The following is a 19797-nucleotide window of genomic DNA, read 5'->3' as shown; positions in this document are numbered from 1 at the left end:
CTTCAAGCTGCGCGCACGAACATTAATAGAAGCTGCAAAAAATCAAAACGAAACCAGAAAACGGGGGGGGGGGGGGGGGGGGCAGGAAATACGTCACGCGATGTGCAGCTCATGAAGGGCACTTGCAAGCACGTGGAAAGAAGGAAAGCGGGAGGAGGAATCAGTGTGCGAGTGCGCGAAAACGCACAGACTTCGGCCTCGGTCGGAGCAAACGCAGCGAAAAGCCGGTTGTCTCCTCCGCCGTCCATGCCTGCAGACGCTGGCATACCCGCTGCTTACTCTGGTCAACCGGCTTCCTGCAGTTCGAGTTAAGATAACGATGCTGAAACGTCCAAAAGAGACGCAAAGAGATAGGGCGCAGTCTACTAGGGCGGCATGAATTTTGTCGTTATTCGCACGCCACCCGCCGAGAACTCCACGCTGTGCCTCTCGCCAGCTGCAGTGTTGAGCGCGGTCGCTTGCGCATCAGGTCATCAATACTGCATTAGATAAGGAATTCTTCCTTGTGTGTCTGGGTGTAATCGGATGCGACATTGCAGCTGGGTGGTGCAATCCCGCAGAAAGGGGGTCGTCGTTCAAAGCCCTCCGAGGTCCACTGTTGTGCGTGCAACAGGAGGAGCGCGACGCGTGAACCTGCATTCCTTCTTGGTCCTCGAGATCGACCGGCATAATGTGGTGCGTAGTGGCAGTCGCAGTGTACCTGACAGCAGTTTTCCTGCAGCCATCGGCAGCGGTGACCAAAGGTATGAAGTGCCTCCAATCATTGCGCAATCCTGAGAAAATATGGTCTCGTGCTTCAGTTTATACAAAGGGCTTCTATGTGTTTCTTTTTGAGTTTAGCAATAACAGCTGCTAACTTGTATACTTGCAATGCCATGTTTCATTGATTATGTCTAGGTGTGAGTAAAAATATAAGAAACGTGGTTTTACTTCCTTGTTCTGTCATTGTTAATAGTGAAAACAACACGGTTTTTCTTTTGAACATAGTAATACAATGTGTGTAAGACGAAATGCTGATTTTGCTTGTTCTCATTCTGCCAACATAAGTAGGCATTCGGCGTTGCGAGGCTAAGATTCATACTTAAACACAAAAAGTGTAAAAACGCTCATAAACAAACAATGGAAAAGCTAGCTGATGTAAGGCGCGTTGCTACCTTTTCTTATCTGGCGACATCAAGTACTTCCTCACACTTCCGAGAAAAGTTAACTCTTTGTTGAACTTGTGTGAGAAAAGCTTATGAAGATAATGTGAAGTACTCAAAGAGTGGTGGTTTTCGCGCAGTTCTTTTTGTTTCCTTTAGCTAATGCTGTTTGTTCATTCAATTGCTTCAACGTGCGTGCTAAATAGTGTAGTTGTTTATCTGCTCATTGTTTACGTTAAGTCAACGCGTTTTAATCTGAAAACAAAGGTGGCCGATGCAAGCGTTAAAAAGAGAGGCGCTAAGACCACGCCATCTCTCGGTGACAGGAACTGACGCCATCCACGGCATCACTATACCTCGGAACAAGTTCGAGGTTCCGGTGGTGTGCTACTACTACGGATGGGCTAGTGCGCGTCCTGCCCCGATGAACTACCGGGTGGAAGACGTGCCACTGGACATGTGCACTTTCGTAGTGCTCGCCTTCGCCGGCATCGACGACCAGACCTTCGAACTGAAGAGCATGATTCCCGAATACCAGGCAGATGAACGTGAGTCCCTCGCCTCTACCGATTCGAACGAAGTGGCATCTTGCTTAGTGGTATCTGGAGGATGTATTTCTTGCAGGTATCTTCCATTCCAAATACGAATGTAACGGTTTAGTCAAAAGAATATATAACTTTAAATGCTTGATCGTTTGTGATGATGAAAGTTGTAAGCAAATTGCCATACAATTATTTATTTCATTCACTTTTGTTTAATCTTGGCCAGTAATGAAGTTCTAACGAATACGTAAATTATAAAAAAAGAACAAACAATGCAGTGATTGCGAAGTCGTCATCGTCCGTGAGTCACAAATGGGCATGGCTCAACGCTTCATCGTTAAACTTTTGATAGAGAAGTATACATGCAAGTAAAATATAGCACAGCTCTTTTATATTTGAATATCGGGTGCCTGAGATAGGTCATTAAAAAAAACGGACAGACAGCCTATGCGAGCAGGCAGTGCGGAACTCCAACTTTTTTTAGTCTTCTGACAGCATTCGCATACCTCTCAAGGCGCGTTCATAAATCCTGCTCACTAGCGTCACATTCTAATCATAAGAAGCAGTTTCAAAGGCTGCCATGTACACATGGGAAGTTCATCATAACACGGCGAGAAAATCTCTTTGTATTTTGTGACATCAAAATAATGAAGATCAAGGGAGGAAAAAATTCTTAACAAATGCAATATAAACTCACAAGGCGTGTATAGTGCACCACAAGAGATAAACCAACCTGCTTCAAGAGCTGGAATAACAGCAAACTAGGTATCGGCCGTTATACTGCCGTTTTTCTCGTTCCTCGCGTGATCTGAAAACCAACTACACGGCACAGCCTACCTACGGTCGATGAAACCGAAACAGCCCCAAAAAGTAATTCAGTTTCAAATTGATTAGTGGTCGTAGTCAACTATTACCAATGTCGAACGTATCACATGAAATAAGAAAAGACGCAAGCAAAAGTTTGGCGTCGATAGTCGTTTACGGAAAAAAAGATTTCGTTTCTGTGAGAAGGGGTGCCTAAGAAACCTGTCCGGTGTGTAAATTCGGTGGCTACTTTAGTCATCAGAAAATGGGTTGAATACAATAAGCACTTTTAAATGCCGCTATGTTTTTATCTAACTTCATACTGCTTTTTCCACTAGCACACCCCTCAAGCGGCCGCCAAGAGAACTAAGCTTGCCGACCAGACCGGCTACGCTCACTCCCATTATTGCGGCGGAAATTCCTTCAGAATAGCGGAATAGCCTTGCTTTGGAACAACAATTAAGATCAGCGCTGGTTTCTAGCCACAGCTGATAACTGTGAACTAACCGTGGACACACTTGTCGCTTTGTTCGGAAGCAGCGCTGCACATAACCCATTTAAGCAGACACTGAAAGATGTAGGCAAGCCAGATCGCGTCTTCTTGTTGGAGGCCCGTGTGTGCAGGAACCACGTGCAAATCTGTGTAGACCTGACCTAGAAGATACTAGCACTGCACCTAAATATTGTCCCACAGTTCGTCGAGTCCTTGATCGTTCGAACGCTGTTCGTAGAAAAAGCACGTGGAGGAAACTTGTCCGCCATTTTCCTCGGGAATTCCCGGCCAAAGTGGCTGTGGAGGAGGTTTGGCGCATGCGCAAAGCGCTTCTGAAACAAGGTCCATTTACGGTCCAGGCAGGTATAACAAAATAGAGGCCGTGTTTTCTAACCTTTCGGCCAGTCTCATTTCACTTGGTCGTGACGTCAATCATGAGGAAAGCAACAAGAACTGGGAGAGCTAACGACCAATCACTGGCACGGCCTGTTTTTGGTGTGAAGTATGGACGTGGGATGCAGTTTTTGAAGCAGTTGACATAATGGGCATTCTTCTGCCGCTACCAGAGTGACGATAGCTTGCATGGCCTACGTCACTCAGGGCAGCGGCCAATGGCAGAGGATGAAATCAGATGAAAGCTGCATGAATCCTTACATAGGGATTGTATAGTAATACAATTTGTTCTTTCGGTATTTTGTTTTTATAACTTATATTTTAATACATTTGTTCTTATGTCTAGTTTTCATTGTAACATTCTTTGGAGTTGGATAAAAACCACCTCAATCACTTTCTTTTCTTACTCATTTCGACTATTTGTGGGAGCTATAATTTCCTGGTCTTCAACGTCTGCCCATCGCTTGGATAACTCTGCGACACCACTTCGTTCTATTTGCACTTAGCTGATAAAACTATCTGCCTGAATGGAGCCCATCGAATTACGGGACCGCACTTTACTGCTTTTCTCATTCGAGGTCATTGAGCTTGTTCAAATTGCGCTTTCTGTACGATGCGTGTTTCAGGAAGGTACCGCAATTTCACCAACCTCAAGACCCAGCACCTGTACCTGAAGACAATGCTGGCTGTCGGCGGCTGGCACCTAGGGGGCGAGGTCTTCTCCAAGATGGTCAGTAAGCCGGAGAACCGGGCCGCGTTCGTGTTCAGTGCGCTGCGCTGGATGCTCGACAACGACTTCGACGGCCTTGAGATCATCTGGAAATATCCGGGCTATGAGAAGCGAGGCGGCAAGCCGCAGGACAAAGAGAACTTCGTACTTCTTCTCAAGGTAACTGCTTAAATACTGTTATAACCGGGCAGAAAGAGGGGAAAATAAAGGCAAAAAGAATAATCACAAATAGAATTCCGGGGGCTCTTAACACTTGAGGAGGCGAAAGAGGGTATACAGGTTTCCAGTTTTGCGTCCCACCCAGGACCGCAGTGGCGAAACGGACGAGGTTGCGCGCATGCGCACAGAGGGCTTGCTAGTAACAGCGTCGTCTGCGCGGCTGTTCTGCTGACACGACACCACTCCCGCTGGTCGTCTGCTCGCAACGCTGGCACAGCGCGGCTGTGCCAGCGTTGCGAGCAGATAAGCACGCACACGCCCTGTGTTGCAGAAGAACATGGCCGGTGCTGTCTGCTGACGTTTTTCGGCAACACAGGGCAAGCGCATGCTCCGTCGTCTCATCGAAGCCACAGAAGCCACAGAAATAGTGGAGGCCATACCGATGAGGAAGGGATTCAATGCCAAGCAAAGATGACACAGCTCGGGGCTAGCTACTTTAATGCGGCAGCGTTAAAGGTCCCGTTCGGCGGAAAACACGGCAACGGCGTCGCCATGACTAGAATATCCTGACTGGTAGAGATGGTAGTGACGTAGAAAATCAGTTTCCCTGAAGAGAGAAGTGGCGGTCAAGTGGGATCGAGCCGCTGTCCTTTGCTTCGGGAGCCGGGCACACTAGCTTTACACACTGTGAAATTTTCGCTCAGGTGTCTAAAAAGAAGCCTTGTACGGCAACCTCACATCATACAGTAGGCGAATTGCATTGCAGCAATGCTTAGTTCATTATGGTAACTAAATTAGCATCACCAATTAATATGTACGAAGATATGCAATAAAGCACTATGTGATGTCAACAAGCGTGTCGATTTTTTCGAAAGGGTGTGCCGGAGGATTTCCAATTTGACCGTAGTTACCCTTTAACGCTATCTCGTTATATTCTTCAGGTGAGCTTATTAAGTGTCTGCTAAATATCTATCTCCTGCTAGTAAGACAAGAAGTTTAACTGCAGTTCTGATATTAATTTCAGTGTTAAATGACTGCCGACAAAAGCAATAAGACAAGCATTACTTGCTGCAATAAAAGCGACAGTGTAGCACATTTCTTTCACTGATTGTTGTTGACTACTTGCTTGCAACGCAACAAACAGGAAATCGTGTTCAAGGCACTTGGCTTGTGCCCTCGTTTAAAAACACGAGAATGGCTTCATTTATCACTCGATATTATTTTCACTGTGCATAATAGATACCATGGAATCCATAAAAATGGAAGTCCTCTAACAATATCGGCGCCGTTAGATATACGACTGTATGCTGTGCCAAAAGTTGGCCGTCGCTGCGGATCTAACAGCATTAAATAAGCTGTCGTTTCACGATTTTTTTTTCTGAAATATCTGTGCAATTTGTATACCGTGCTGCTTGTATTTATTGTGCCCTCTTATTCCCTATCTAAATTGTCTTGGAGATATCACATAATCCTTGCTCTCCTCTTGACGAAACGTTGGCAAGCAACCCGAGGGTTTCTCCTCTCTTGTTCGCTTCGCGTATATCGAGAAAGCCTGCCCTCTCTGTACCATTGCCCTCCCCGTAGTTATGCTCGCAGCTAACGGCATGGAGTGAGTTCGATCATGGGAGTCAAATACTAGTCTCACTCTCTTATTTTCCTTCTCAAGCGACGAGCACCCGCAATTCTGTGGTCCTGCAATTTAGCTGCTCCTGCAACGTCTGTCTGCTTCTGCTTACCAGGAGCTGAAAGAAGCATTTGCTGCCCATCCGCTGTACTTGACTGCTGCTGTTCCGTTGGAGGAGAATTATCTGGACGATGGCTACGACATAGCCACCATGCAACGGTATACGCTCGTTTTATTTCACATAGCTGTGTTTCTAACAGACCTGAATGCGCAACTAACATGTACGGGTGCGGGAAGAAGTAAATAGAGCGCGCCACGGGCTTGTAAGGCCGCAACTATTTGGAAGTATTGCATAGGAAGGCTGGTAGTTGTCACTGGTGCGGTTTCTCGCGAACATGTAGTGTTTCATCATTTCAGCTTTTATAGACGTTATTGCACAAGAAACGCAAACATGTGCACCGTTTAATTATGTCGGAAGCAAAAATTCCTAAAGAATGAAAACACACAGTCGGTGTGCCACTCGACCATAAGGCCCACATGGGATAGATAGTGGATGCTCCAGAAGATATGCCATCTCTGACTACACGATGCACGTCGGCTTTGACATAACATCATGGGGGACGGGTTGATGAACATTTTCATGTGCCGTCTCTGTCACGTGCGTCTTGAAGGCTTAGGAGTGGCAGTTTTCGTGGACGACGCAAAATAGGTGCCACGGTTACCTGTTCACAAGTCGTGTCTAGGGAAAAAGTCCGGCAATATATAAATACTTTAATATTTTATCATAAACAGATGAAAAAATAATGCTGACTAAAAGAAAGATGCTAATACGCAACACAAACAGAATTTATTACTTGAGTTTATTCAATTTACTAACACAGGCAGCCCCTAGGTTGTTATAACAGGTCCGGAAAAACACGTGGTAAAAATGCATCAGTAAGCAGAACTTAGAGGGCATTGTCATTGCACATAAGCAAGTAGAAATACTCTCTTGTAATAATTAAAAATGCGTCCCTAAAAAAATCAACGTATAAATATTAAGAGCCACGATATAAATGACAGCCGATATGCCGCGGTAGTTAGGCTAAATGCCAATATGTGCGCTATATTACTGTGTGTTCCCATGTATGCGCTATCCGTCATGCTCTACAGTCGTGGATCCTTGAGAGTTCACATACCAGTCCTGGCACAATGGTCCCACGGTTAAGCTATGCGCCGCATCCCTGCAATGACAGGTGTTGCCACTGATGGGGCTTGTTAGACACAGACACAGTATTATCTTGCCTAGAAAACCATCGCAACTAATCAGTTATTGAACTACCACCTGCCGTGGAGAGCAAGTTGCTAGTGCGCTAGAAGACAGCTTACTCCATTTTCCCTGCTTTCTGTTTAAAGTGTACTAATACGCGCCCACATGAAAACGCGACCTGATTCGCTGCACCTTGAGGCAATTTGCAAGGCTTCCAGGGTGTTCTATTGCACATGTGGCTCTTTTTGAGCCTTCTAATTACCCATTAATTTACGCTCTACTGCGCACACTCCCGCAGATTTTTTTCTTCTTTTTTTTGCAGGGAGAGCTGTTTCTAGGAACGCATCGGCCGGGTAATCACGTCAAGCTCGTGAAAAAATTAGATTCGCAGCGGCCGTGGTAAACTCCTTCCGCCACCGACCGCCCGCAGATCTTCACATCCGTTCAGCTGAATAACGACGTACACGAAGGCTGTGAACGTAAAAAAAATTGTGGATTTTCAGGAAAGGAAATGGCGCAGTCATTGTCTCACTTCAGGGTAGACGCCTCAGCCGCGCCTTGAGGGAAGCGATGAAGCAAGGACTATGAGAAGGAAGTGAGAAAGAGGCACCGTAGGGGAGGGCCCCGGGTTAATTACCTCCACCTGGGGTTCTTTAACGTGCGCTGGCATTGTACAGCACAAGGGCGTGTTTTGGATTTCGCCTCCACGGAAACGCGGCCACATGATACCGTGTCCTTGGATTCTGCGGCCAGATGTGCTAGCCACTGAACCACCGCGGCAGGTGCGTTACGTAACGAGTTTCTACACACAAAGCTTCGCGTGGAAGAGAAGCTGCCGGTGGAAGCTTCTACGCGAGACAGCGTACGTATGGCGTCGTGGAAGCTACGAGAAAAGTGTGTTTCTCAGCGTGTTTAGTACACGGAGCCCTGTGAAGGGGGAGGCGGAAGTTTTCACATTCCTTAGAATACATGGCGGGGCTGTTGCGATCTATGTACCAACGAGTAGGCAGAATAGTAATACGTAGTTGTGACGTCAACGACTATTAAGGAACCTAGCCTGGTACCAATGTCACTTGCTCGCTTCTCGTCATGAGCGAAGGGGGTCATACGGAGTTTCCGCCCAGTACAACGAGATCCTGGACGCCGCCACGCTCCTGTTATTTTTAGCGATTTCCGAGAAGTTGCGTAAGCATTGCGTTTTTTTTTTCTTTGCGGAAAACAAGGGCTGGAATCCATATTCTAAGTCTACTTCTCTCAGCCGGCAGTCTTTCAGTCTATGCCAGACGCTGTGATGGTCATTCTTTGTTTTTCATTTCCCTTTACATTACGTGTGATAGCGGAATCAAGGTGTTCAGTTTCCTTAAACCTCGTGAAATTACACGAAAAACTACGTCTGAGTAGATCTGAGTAGATATCCGCAGGTCTGTCTTCCGCCGCGTGACATCTAGGCCAAAAAAGAGTTATGCCATTCCTTATTAGCGCATTTTCAGCGGGTATCAAATCTTATAATATTTCATCCTTGGAAAAGCTACTTTCAGGCGCAATTTTGGAGCTTTTTCTCCGGTTTTGTTTTAAAAGCTTCATCCCCACCCAGGAGCTTGTTCAACCTGTGCACAATTGGTCTAATGCAGCGCTACTCTAAAATGTCAGGTCGACGGAATAAGGTCTTAATACTTTGAAGAAAAAGGCGCCCTAGAAAAATTGTGCCCCTATGGACACGTTGCTCAGAATTTATCGACGGAACGAGCGCCAAGCTTTGTAATTTCAAGACTGCCGCATCATTAAGTTTTGAACACGAGGCTATCACAGATAGAATTGCATCCCCAGCACAACGTGAACACAATAAATATCCATAGCGCGTCTGTATACCTATGTACTAAACTGCTCCTTAATTATGCTGGCACGACATTGTTCTAAAAAAATAAAGGACATTTTAATAGGAGAAAAACAAGCCTTAGCACTGAACAAGAGAGGAGAAGGCCTCAGGGTGCTTGCCAACGTTTAAACAAGAGGACTTGTCTTTGGCTCGTCCTGAAAATATGTAGCTTACTAAGCCAGAGCAATAATAGCCTCGAAGAAAAACTGACGTGTTTTGTGTATAATTTCGGCTCTAATCTGACTAGAATATGCAAATTCGTTCGCATCACCGAAATATTGATAGCCAAATGTTGAGTGGAATGTTGTGTGACATGGCTATCAGAAACATGAGTAACGACCGTTCGCGAATTCCTTGCCCCTGCCTTTTTATCCTGCAGCCTCTGTTGTCAAGAAAAGGAGGTGTGATTTGAAAGGGCATTAAAATATGGGCTGCAGAGGGAGCACAGTAAAGAGAAACAAAGGCAGAAGCTTGGGAATCGTTTAGTTCTCTGCCTCATCAGGACAATTTAAATTAGGCCTCTCTTTGTTCCTCTTTTAGTTCGCAGCAGCTCTTGATATGCGACTACTTCTTCTTCTTCTTCTTCTTCTTCTTCTTCTTCTTCTTCTTCTTCTTCTTCTTCTTCTTCTTCTTCTTCTTCTTCTTCTTCTTCTTCTTCTTCTTCTTCTTCTTCTTCTTCTTCTTCTTCTTCTTCTTCTTCTTCTTCTTCTTCTTCTTCTTCTTCTTCTTCTTCTTCTTCTTCTTCTTCTCCTCCTCCTCAAGTAATATGGCACTTCCACGCGAGCGCTTCTTCTTTCACACGTGGAAGCACGAAAAAAATTATCTTGCCCAGCTGTCCTCAAAGTCGCTCCTTGAATAGGAGGGTTGCTGCCATCCCGAGGGCATATCTCTGTGCGATCGCGTAGGGGAAGTGACTGCACTGTGCACAACAGGCTAAGAAAAAGGAGGGAAGTAAAAATCTAAATGGAAAAGAAAACGACTCATACCTGCTTGCCTTTCTATGCAGACACGTCGACTGGTTCAACGTCCTCGCGTATGATCTCCGAGGCACCTGGAACCGGTTCACGGACATGCACAGCATCCTCTACAAGAGAAGGGGAGACTCTCCTTACTTCCAGGACTTGACCATCGTGAGTGGACAGAGCGATAACTGTATAAGTTCACGGAATCGTCGCTGCAAACATTAGGCGGTATTGTGTTTAATTTTGGCAGGGGGTAAGGGGATCAAGAATGTTTCTTTCCGTGGTTTTAGTTTTATAGCACATAACACAAAAACTCAGCGGCCTTCACAGCTCACTATACTTCATAGGTGAGGCATAGGATGGGCGCAGCTGGCAGAGGACAGGGTTAATTGGAGGGTCATGGGAGAGGCCTTTGCCCTGCAGTGGGAGTAGTCAGGCTGATGATGATGATGATGTAGGATTGCTTGACATATGTGTGAGTGTGTACTTCTTCGTTCTCACCGTTCTCCTCTAAAATAGTCTGTAATCCATGTTATCAGTCTAACAGCACCAGTTTTCATCAAGGAGTGCTTTTATTTTCCTCATCTCCACATAAAACTCGAAGACCATCGCCGCGTTGCGCACTGTACTGCTGAAGCACGTACTCATAAAACTGAATAGGGATTAAGCGTGCGGCACCCACATCGGCTGGTCACAAATCCATACGCCATGGGAATTGATAGTAGTAAAAAAGGTCTACAGGCCAAAATATTTCTATGTAAAACTACAGAACATTTCGAAAGTATACCATTACGTCAAAAGAGGACTGTCTTTTGATGCTGCGCCATGCCTGAGAAGTGAGCGTTTCTCAAATCCACATAGCGTGTTCTCCTCCAAAGGTCCTGTAGTAAGGCGATCACTTCTGTAGAAATGCATTATCAACCTAAGTCAACTACAGGACAAAGGCTTCTTTCATATATTCCTTCTAATTAAGCCTGACCTGTGGAGGCCGCGGCACCTTAGCCCGCAAGCTTCCTAATCGCATCCGCCTATCTGGCTTTCTCCCGCCTCCTGCTACGTTTGCCTTCAGTTGTAAATCATTCCGTTACCTCCATCGATTCTCATTACATGCCCTGCCCTGCCAAGATGCACTCTACTAATAGTCACCAACTAGCCCGTCTATCTCTATTATACTTGCCCATGTTCATTTCTTCTTTTTGCTCCCGACTAGGATATCATTAAGTCACGTTTGTTCCTGGACCCATTCTACTCTTTTCATTAGCCTTGAAGTTTCCGCCCTATAGTTGATTAATTTGATTACTGGCCAGGTACAGCTGCTGCATACTTTCTTCTTGGGGGACACTGGTAAGGTGCTACTAATAACCTGGAGGTGCCTGCTAAATTCACTCCACTCCATTCTTATTAGCCTAATTATTTCACTCTCGTGGTGCAGGTCAGCTTTAACTACCTGCCCTAAACAGAAGCGTTCCCTGACGACTCCCAATGCTTCACTGCTTAACTTAAACTGATCTGCCCTCCATAAAATACTGAACATTGCTTTATATTTCATCATATTAATTTTTAAGCACACCGTTCTGCTCTCATGCTCTAGGTTCTCGATCATGATTTCCACTTCGTCCCTGAGTTGTCAGCGAATTGGAGATTACTGAGGTATTTTCCGTTAACTTTTATACCCAACTCTTTCCAATTCAGTCCTCTGAATACCTCATCTAAACTGTGGTGAACAGTACCGGAGAGGTCGTGTCTTTCTGCCTAACACTCTTCCTGACTGGGATTTTGTTACTTTCTCTATGCAAGACACGGAGGCTCTGCCGCTGCGATGGATATTTTCCATTACCTTTACATCGGCCTGTTCTACACCCTAATTCCGAAACGTCTGCCTTACTGCTGATGTTTGAACTAAGTCAGATGCCTTCTCGTAGTCTATGAGGGCTATATAGAAAGTCGGTATGTTCTGCGCATTTTTCTATCTAAAGTATGGTCTGAATACGGTCAATTGTCCGGTAGCCTTTACGAAAGCCAGCCTGGTCCTGCGGTTAACTGATATCTAAGGATGGTTTAATTCTATTAGCGATTACCTTGGTAAATACTTCGTAGGCAACGGACCGTAAGCTGACAGATGTGTTGTTTTTCAAAGCCTTCTCATCCCCTTTCTTACAAAATAAGACGACATTTGCGTTCTTCCAAGATTCCGGCATGCTCTAGGTAGTAGCATTGCGTATACAGGCTGGCAAGTTTTCTTAGAATAATCTCCCCACCATCCTAACGGATCTGCAGTTGCCTGATCATCACTAGCCGCTTTCCTCTTTTGCATTGCTTCTAAACCCTTCTTTATTTTCTCGTTCGTTACCGGCGGAATGTTTCACTGTTCCACATCGCTGTCGGCGTCATTATCGTCCTGAATGTTTCGGCTACTCTATAGATCTGTGTAGAATTCGTCGGCTATTTTAACTATCTTATCTATATCGGTAATGACTTTGCCTTCGTTGTCTCTTAGTACGTACAGTACATGTGATTTTTGCCTGTTTCAAGCTTCCGCTTGACCGCTTTTAGGCTACCTCTGTTAATTGTAGAATGTTCGATTATCTCTATGTTACTTTCTTACGTAGTTTACCATACCATGATTAGCGCTGACAATTTTGCCAGTTTTGTTATATCTATGAGATTACGGGCTTTAATGTTTTGGCGTTTCTTAATGAAGTCTTTTGTCTCCTGCGAGAGCTTTCGAGTATCCTGTCTAGGTACCTTAACCCCTACTCTACTGAGCACTCCGTGATATTTGTGTGTCTATAATTCGTCGCTTCAACAGTGAGCTCTTCGTCCTCAGTTAATGGGGAATATCTGTTCACCACCGAGATCCTGAATTCCTATGCTGGAACTCTTACAGCTAACACATCACTGTGCTTTTTTCCTTACTAGGTTCCTTCATTCTTGTTGAAATCGGGGCTAATTCGAGGCGCCACCATCCTATGATCACCACATTTCACCTTTTCCACATCCTGCACGATGTCAGGATGCGCGCACAGTATGAAATATATTTCATTTTTAGCCCATCCTTTCATGCTATTCCATGCCTACTTAAGGCTCTTCCGTCTGTGGTAGAAGGTATTCATGATACGTAAACTGATTCGTTCTGGGAATTACTGTACAAATAAATTCTCTCTGATATTCCTAGGAAAAACCCTATGGTCCCCCCTGTCTGGTTTTCTTCCGGCTTCTTTGCCTACTTACGAAATTAGCGTGCTTCTTATACCCATTAACCTTACTTCAGAGGAGTTTGCGCTATCGCGCCTGGAGTTCTTTATGACTAGAGCCAAAAATGGGAGCTACGTGAGCCTATACGTTCTAAATGCCGTTATCGGCTCAGATGCGGCGGATTGGAAACTAGATCGCTTTGGAAGAAGAGAGCTGAATAGCTACGCGCCTAAGCGAGTTTCCTCTTACGTCGGCAGCAAAAGAAAAAGAGGGATGAACTGAGTACTAGCCATGGTGCTGCAAGTATGCGCTCTTACTTCGTTGCCTGAAACAAAATCCAAACAACGTAATAGTTTCAAGAACCTCTTTTCACACTTCCGAAACATCACTCGGTGGTCGAGGTTGCGTAACTATTCGAGACTTTTAGCATAGCTCTGAACGTACTAGCGTAGACGAATACATGTTCGCCGCACGCAGCTAGCTGCGCACGCGCACTAGTCCCGCCTGGCTCGCCCCTACCACTGCGCGTGCGCAGCCGGCATCCGGTAAACAGGTATACGTCTACGCTAGCACATCTGCGCTATGCTGAATCTCCCTATTGTTAATGGACAGTTTTAATTTCACGTACGTAGAAGCTTCACATACGTAGAGCTCTTACGGGTGGCCAGTGCGCACGCGCAGAACGCAAAGGGCATGCGTGAATCTCACGAACTACGGACGCACGTGAGATTCTGATTTTTACGTTGCGGTCTTTGCTTTGCTTGCGTACGTAGCTTTGACAACATGGCGGCGCCCTGCCCGCCAGCTTCAAAGCGATCACAGCTTCGTAGATAATCCCTCGACGCGATATCATGCTCTAAACTGTTGTATTAACCTTCAATTTTGCCCCTCTTGCCCTCGCATTAACTTTCAAGTGACAAATAAGTTTTGTTTTTTTCAGTTGGGTGATTTTTTTTTTAATTGCTAAGCCTGACGAACTTGCTTTTGTCGTCGTCGTAGCAGTGCTATGACGCAGTTCAACTTCCTTTGTTTCGACTAGTCTTATATTAGAGTGGCTACAGCAGTGTCTGTATCTGTCAGTAGAGGGTGCTAGAAACAACGCGCGGCGTGCATGGCGTCCGTGTAACTATCAGGGTTTCAAACGACATGCGTGTAGGCTAAGTAGACTTCTCACGTTTGTGTACGTGAGCTGTGTACGAACGCGAAACTAAACTTTCTAATATTACAATTAGCGTTCATTTATTGAGCACTAACGGCTTCAGCAGGCACTCAACATGGAAATAGGCTCTTCTTCAGACATAAAGGGCAGGTGGTCTGGTAGATGGCTTCCTTGTGAATGTTAAAGCGACACTGAGAATAAATTGATAGAGTATCGATAGAGCATCGCGTTCTAATCACAAAGAGACCACTCATACCGGCAACGGAGCTATTATAATCTAGAAAAGGTCAAAAAACAAAATACAGGTGTCACCATCAGAGGCGTATTCCACAAGTAAAATGCTTGCATTGACACGAATAATTGTTGCGAATCTCAGAGGCCACGCTACACCGCCATTCACTTCAAAACTGTGGCAATCCGTTCTTTTACGCAAGGACGTCCCGAGTTTCAGTCCACTGGCGGGAACATATTGAAGTCCAATTTTCTAGGCGATAATGCATCGTTTGCTGCCGGACAAGTGTCAACATAGCGAGACAAAGCCAGAGAATCAATTTTTACTACGTACAATAATTAGGTGGAGCTGTCCACAGTGTCCCTTTAAAACTGAGGCTTCACGAAGCGAAGCCGCCGCGCACTGCAAATCACATGAAATAGAAGTGTTAATCACCTGGCACGTTTTAAAATGCTTATCGCATTCGCTCTGCTTCCCACTGGTTACGATATGTAGCACACTGCAAAAAAGCTATACCCCTCCACGGACGTGAGAATTCTTAGGCTTCAGAAGTCGCGCATCAAAGGCCCATTAAGATTACGGCAAAAAATTCTAAGCGTTCAGGACATGCGCTGTCCTAAGCAGAAGGCAATATGCTCAATTTTTCTAACATCACATCATAGCCAAATCCTTTGTTCAGTGCAGGTGATTATGCTTATTTGCATTTTAAAGCTAATGTAGTTACATTCCAGTTGATGTTATAGGTTGATATACGTTCCTTTAATGAAGCTTTAATCTCTCATGCTAAATTTGTGCTGAAATTTGTCGGTAATTTTTGCTTTTTTTATTTTGAATTTATTCAGAACTGCCTTTTCATTTATTTTTTCCGTGCTAACCAACAACATAGCCTTTTGCTATTAGATTCAAACGTGTTGCGCGCTCACTGTTGTGGGGTGTGCGCAGGCAAAATATCCTCGAACTTCAAAACGTGACCCAATTCCTGCCGTTCTCATTTTTGGTTTCTTTTTCAGTCTGAAGGAATGAAGAGACTCGTCCGCATGGGTGCCCCGAAGAAGAAGCTCATGCTGGGCATTGCCTACTACGGTCGTTCCTATGTGCTGCGGAACCCCGCGAAGAACGGAGTCAAGGCACGCATAATATTTGGGAGCAGAGCGGAGGCGGGCCCCTACGTTGGATCTGACGAGCTCAAGGGCTACTACGAAGTACGTGCATCATTCCGCTCTTATAACTGCGCCCATACGTATTTCGCTGATAATTTACCACATCTGCAGAGCCATCGTGCAGCTCTATCACCGCTCTAAAAACCATTTTCCTGGGTGTGAAAAGCCGAAAGCGTGCGCCTTCGGCTAAAAGTGGTCAGTTATGCTGTGCGTGTTGAATGTGAGTGCTACTGTGGATATGAATTTTTCTTTCCCCGTCATACACTTTGCTTGACTGTTCTTATCTCGAAATCGCTATTTCTGCCTCTTTATTTCTGCGTGAAGTTCGCCTTTCGTCTACAGCTCCTCGAAGTAAGGGAACATGCGTTTTCGATGTGGTTCGCTCAAGCATGCATACACTGAGAAGAGGCGGTGGGCAGTTTGTTCTTAGTAGCGGCGTGAACAATATATTCACATTTTGTTTCCAAATAAAACTAGCTTACGCATGATAAGATGGCCCTTTTAATTTGATATACCTTCGACAGCGTCGAGCACATTGGCGTTAACTGGCAGCCGTAATGTAATACGAGGTCTTCTAAAGACATAAACGTTAAACAAAGAAATGAAGCCCATAGGCTGATACTTTCTTCTCTACAAGCTTCGACACAATGTTTTCAGGGAGAAATATTGCAAGTTTCAAGCACTCCGGGAACATTGTTTTCTTTTTCTGCGTTTTCATGCTATAACCCATGCAGGTTCAGAGGAAGGTAGTCACCGTAGATCTCTCGCAATTTTTTGCTTTAATTTGCGAAAAATAAGCCAGGTAACAGAAACTCTCAAACGGATAGCATGAATCATCCAGATAAGAAAGTGAACAGTCGGATAAATCTGTTCATTCTATTCAAACATTTGACATCCAACTTCAACAACTTGATAAGGCATGAATTATTCCCGGACACAAATGCTAAAAAATTTACGCAACATTCTAAGCAGACATTCAGACGCAACATTCTATTAACCGCGTCGCACTGTTTGTACAACCCTTCCAATTTTTTACAGCTGTTAACCTTTCGTTTCAACTCTTTTTCGCAGATATGTCAAGATATCAAATCGGGTGGCTGGACTCGAGTGTTTGACGACGAAGCCAAGTGCCCCTACGCCTACCGCGGCGACCAATGGGTTGGGTACGAAGATGGCGAAAGCGTTGGTCACAAGGTGAAACTAAACAACAAAAAAACTATCTATTTGAATCAGAATCCACACGTACTGCCTCTTGTAGATAGCATAATCGGCAGTACTTTATTGCTGGTGAAGTGAAAATACTGCCTGATTCTTTCAAAACTCCCCCCTTCACTACATGTTAGAACTTCGTTAAAGGGGCTCTGAACTCGCTTAATCACTGCATAGTATTGTCATGAACACCTGAGCGAAATAATACACTTCTGCACGCAGAAGAGAATTCACAATCAAGTGCGAAAGTTTACGAGCCCTTCCCGGCGACTTTTTCATACTCGCACCCTTCTCCGTCGCTCGCATCTACGTATGCAAGTTTAGAGGTGGCTATTGGTTAGATTCTATCAGACGACAGGCAGCTATCATGGCACCGGCCAATAAGCCGCGTACTTCCGGCGGGTCAGGAAGCTCCGCCCCCGAAGGTGGGGCCGGCGGAGGAGCGCCGACCTTCCAGCGTGCAAAAAGTGACGAGAAGAGAGAGAACGGCGTGAAGACGGTGAAATTCAAATGTTGACTGCAGGTACAAAGCACATTGAAAAAATCCTTGCTGGACAATATTCGTGAAGCGGCCTGATTTAACATCCCAGACATGCCGCAACTTTATTAGAGCCCCTTTAAAGGCACTGAGCAAATATATCTGCTATCGTCGTTAGAACCGCCAGTGCTGACAGATCTATTGCCACTTCTTCCTAAACATCATATATATTTACATTTAAATAAGCTTGCGAGTATACAGAGTGCAGTAGTATTTCTATGTACGTATTCATTTCGCGTGCGTCCGCCTCTTTGTAGTCTCAGAATATTGTCGAGCTGGCTCAAGCGTTCTTTGTCGGCTGTCCCTCCCAAAGCGAACAGTGAAGTCTATACTTAATGGCTTCGCTTGTCTCGACAATATGCCAAGCGTAGCTCGTAAACCTTCAGAATGACATTATGTTATGTGACGATATAACCAGTTGTATTGTATCCTAAAGCTCTTGAGAACATTGTGACCACCCAATCACAGCGTTCCCAGCCGCATTCTTAAAAAATGGGGCGGAGGTAGGCTGTCATATATGCCGAACTTTCCTAGTATTACAAACCAAACTAATGGCTTTATTTATTTTTTTTAAAGAATAACGAGTGTTAGTCATTCGTTTACTTGTTAGTTTTACTACTGACCTTCAGTAACCAGAAAAAAGCCACGTTTAATTAGGGTCTGTCGATGTTCCCGGTAAAGCACAAACCATGCACGTTTCATTTCTACATCATTTCATAACCGCAGATGGACTTCATTCTACGTGAAGGCTACCGCGGCGTCATGGTGTTCAACAACGACCTGGACGACTTCCGCGGTGTCTGCGGCCCAAAAAACCCGCTCATGACTGTCATATTCAACAAGGTCGGCGAGAAGGCACTGAGAGAGATCATGGCCAACCAGACGCAGTCCTCAACGGGCTGACTTCTTCGTCAGCGAAGTTATATTTAAGTTTTACTCATGCTCTACAGCTGCCAGTGAAAATAGCACCACCTTCATAAGCCATAATAAAGGACCATTGAAAACGTAACGTGACTTTCACTTTGTCGTCATAAAGCAGTGTGTCATGGCTAGTATTCCGGAGTACCGAAAAAGTAGCGGTAGCAATCCATTGGCAACAGCGTAGTTTCTGGCTGCTGCGCCAACGCAGCGTTCCGTAGACATTCACGGCTGCCAGACCAAGATTACATCGTGCCCATGACAAACTATATGTTTACGGTTGGGAAAAGAGATATGAGCACATCTGTTGCGAGCCTATCTCTTTCGGACGGTCCTGTTACCCTTCAGAACGCAATAAGTCGGCTTAAGGAGAAAGAGCGCTATGTTCTAGAACACGCAGAAACATATGGAAAGAATGCATAGATATGAAAAGGGTTTTATAAGACACTACTAGGGTTAGCAGAAAATGGTTGCTCTCTAGCGTAGCTGCATTGACCTACAAGCTATCAGGGCCGTGTTCCTAACAACGTTCCTAAGACCGTGTTTCTGAGGCGTAGCTTCGCTAAGATATCGCTTTATTTGTTTCCCAGCACACAGCTTAAGCGCTCCAGACAATATGCTAACGTCTCTGCGCGATTATTCATTTCATTGACCAGCGTAGTGAGTTTACGACAGATCAATTATCTTGTTCTTTAATAGGCGCACTGGATTACCAGCTTTACTGTACTGTATTTTTACGTTGAAATACGTGTTTTATCTTTAGTACTTGTTTACTTCTGCTACGAAAAAAAACGCGCAACTCGGTTTCTTCTCGCTTTTAACCAGAATAAACTTTTCCTTGTCCTCACGGGAAAATCATTTAATAATTAACCTCTTCTTCCACTGCATCATGAAAACTATGAACACACAAAGAAAATCGCCTGAAAATGATGAGTTGCGCCGTTCAGTGCTCTCCAGGACACTTCTGTCAATTCGGTCCGCTTCTTACGGCGACATCGACAAGGGGATAAAATAGTTCGCCTCAGTGCAGTTAGTATCAATTGCGCAAAATCTCACGTGGTTAGTTAAGACATGGTGGGTCATCTAAACTACATATTAAAGATGAAAGAGGGGTACTTTATGATAAAGGTCTAAAAGTGTTCGTCTCGCCGCATGCCATAAATAAAACCTCACATGTCAATAATGAAAACGAAGTAGCGCTTGCCAAAATCCCTTTTGCATTAAAGGGACACTGAGGAGAAACCTATCGAAATTTTTTTGTTAGCAATATCTGATAGTTCGGCATTTCATGGCTTTGTTGACGCTTGTCCGGGCGCGAAATATGCATTTATTTCAAAGAAATTTGGATTCGAAGTTGAAAATTTTTTTCCGCCGCTCCGATTCAAACTCGAGAACTCTTATGACGACACGGA

The 19797-nt window shown here is 44.9% G+C and overlaps 1 protein-coding gene across 1 annotated transcript; it reads left to right on the top strand.

The window, feature by feature from the left end:
* The first annotated feature begins 226 nt into the window (after window positions 1-226).
* Window positions 227-18476, top strand: LOC144125542 (endochitinase-like). Its single transcript, XM_077659029.1, has 8 exons — window positions 227-743; window positions 1469-1690; window positions 4001-4263; window positions 6003-6106; window positions 10019-10142; window positions 15571-15762; window positions 16792-16914; window positions 18194-18476. The coding sequence occupies exons 1-8, from the start codon at window positions 671-673 to the stop codon at window positions 18368-18370; spliced, it is 1278 nt and encodes a 425-aa protein (XP_077515155.1). The 5' UTR covers window positions 227-670; the 3' UTR covers window positions 18371-18476.
* The last annotated feature ends 1321 nt before the right edge of the window (window positions 18477-19797 follow it).

Source organism: Amblyomma americanum, chromosome 3, assembly GCF_052857255.1.
Source record: "Amblyomma americanum isolate KBUSLIRL-KWMA chromosome 3, ASM5285725v1, whole genome shotgun sequence".
NCBI classification, from domain to species: Eukaryota; Metazoa; Arthropoda; class Arachnida; order Ixodida; family Ixodidae; genus Amblyomma; species Amblyomma americanum.
The sequence above is the reverse complement of the archived record's forward strand: the minus strand, read 5'-3'. Positions and strand labels throughout refer to the sequence as shown.

Bases quoted from the DNA above. Each gene is read 5' to 3' on its own strand.
- LOC144125542 (XM_077659029.1), top strand. From the start codon at position 671: ATGTGGTGCGTAGTGGCAGTCGCAGTGTACCTGACAGCAGTTTTCCTG. The intron at 4,264-6,002 runs GTAACTGCTTAA...TCTGCTTACCAG, and splicing joins ACTTCGTACTTCTTCTCAAG to GAGCTGAAAGAAGCATTTGC. The intron at 6,107-10,018 runs GTATACGCTCGT...CTTTCTATGCAG, and splicing joins GACATAGCCACCATGCAACG to ACACGTCGACTGGTTCAACG.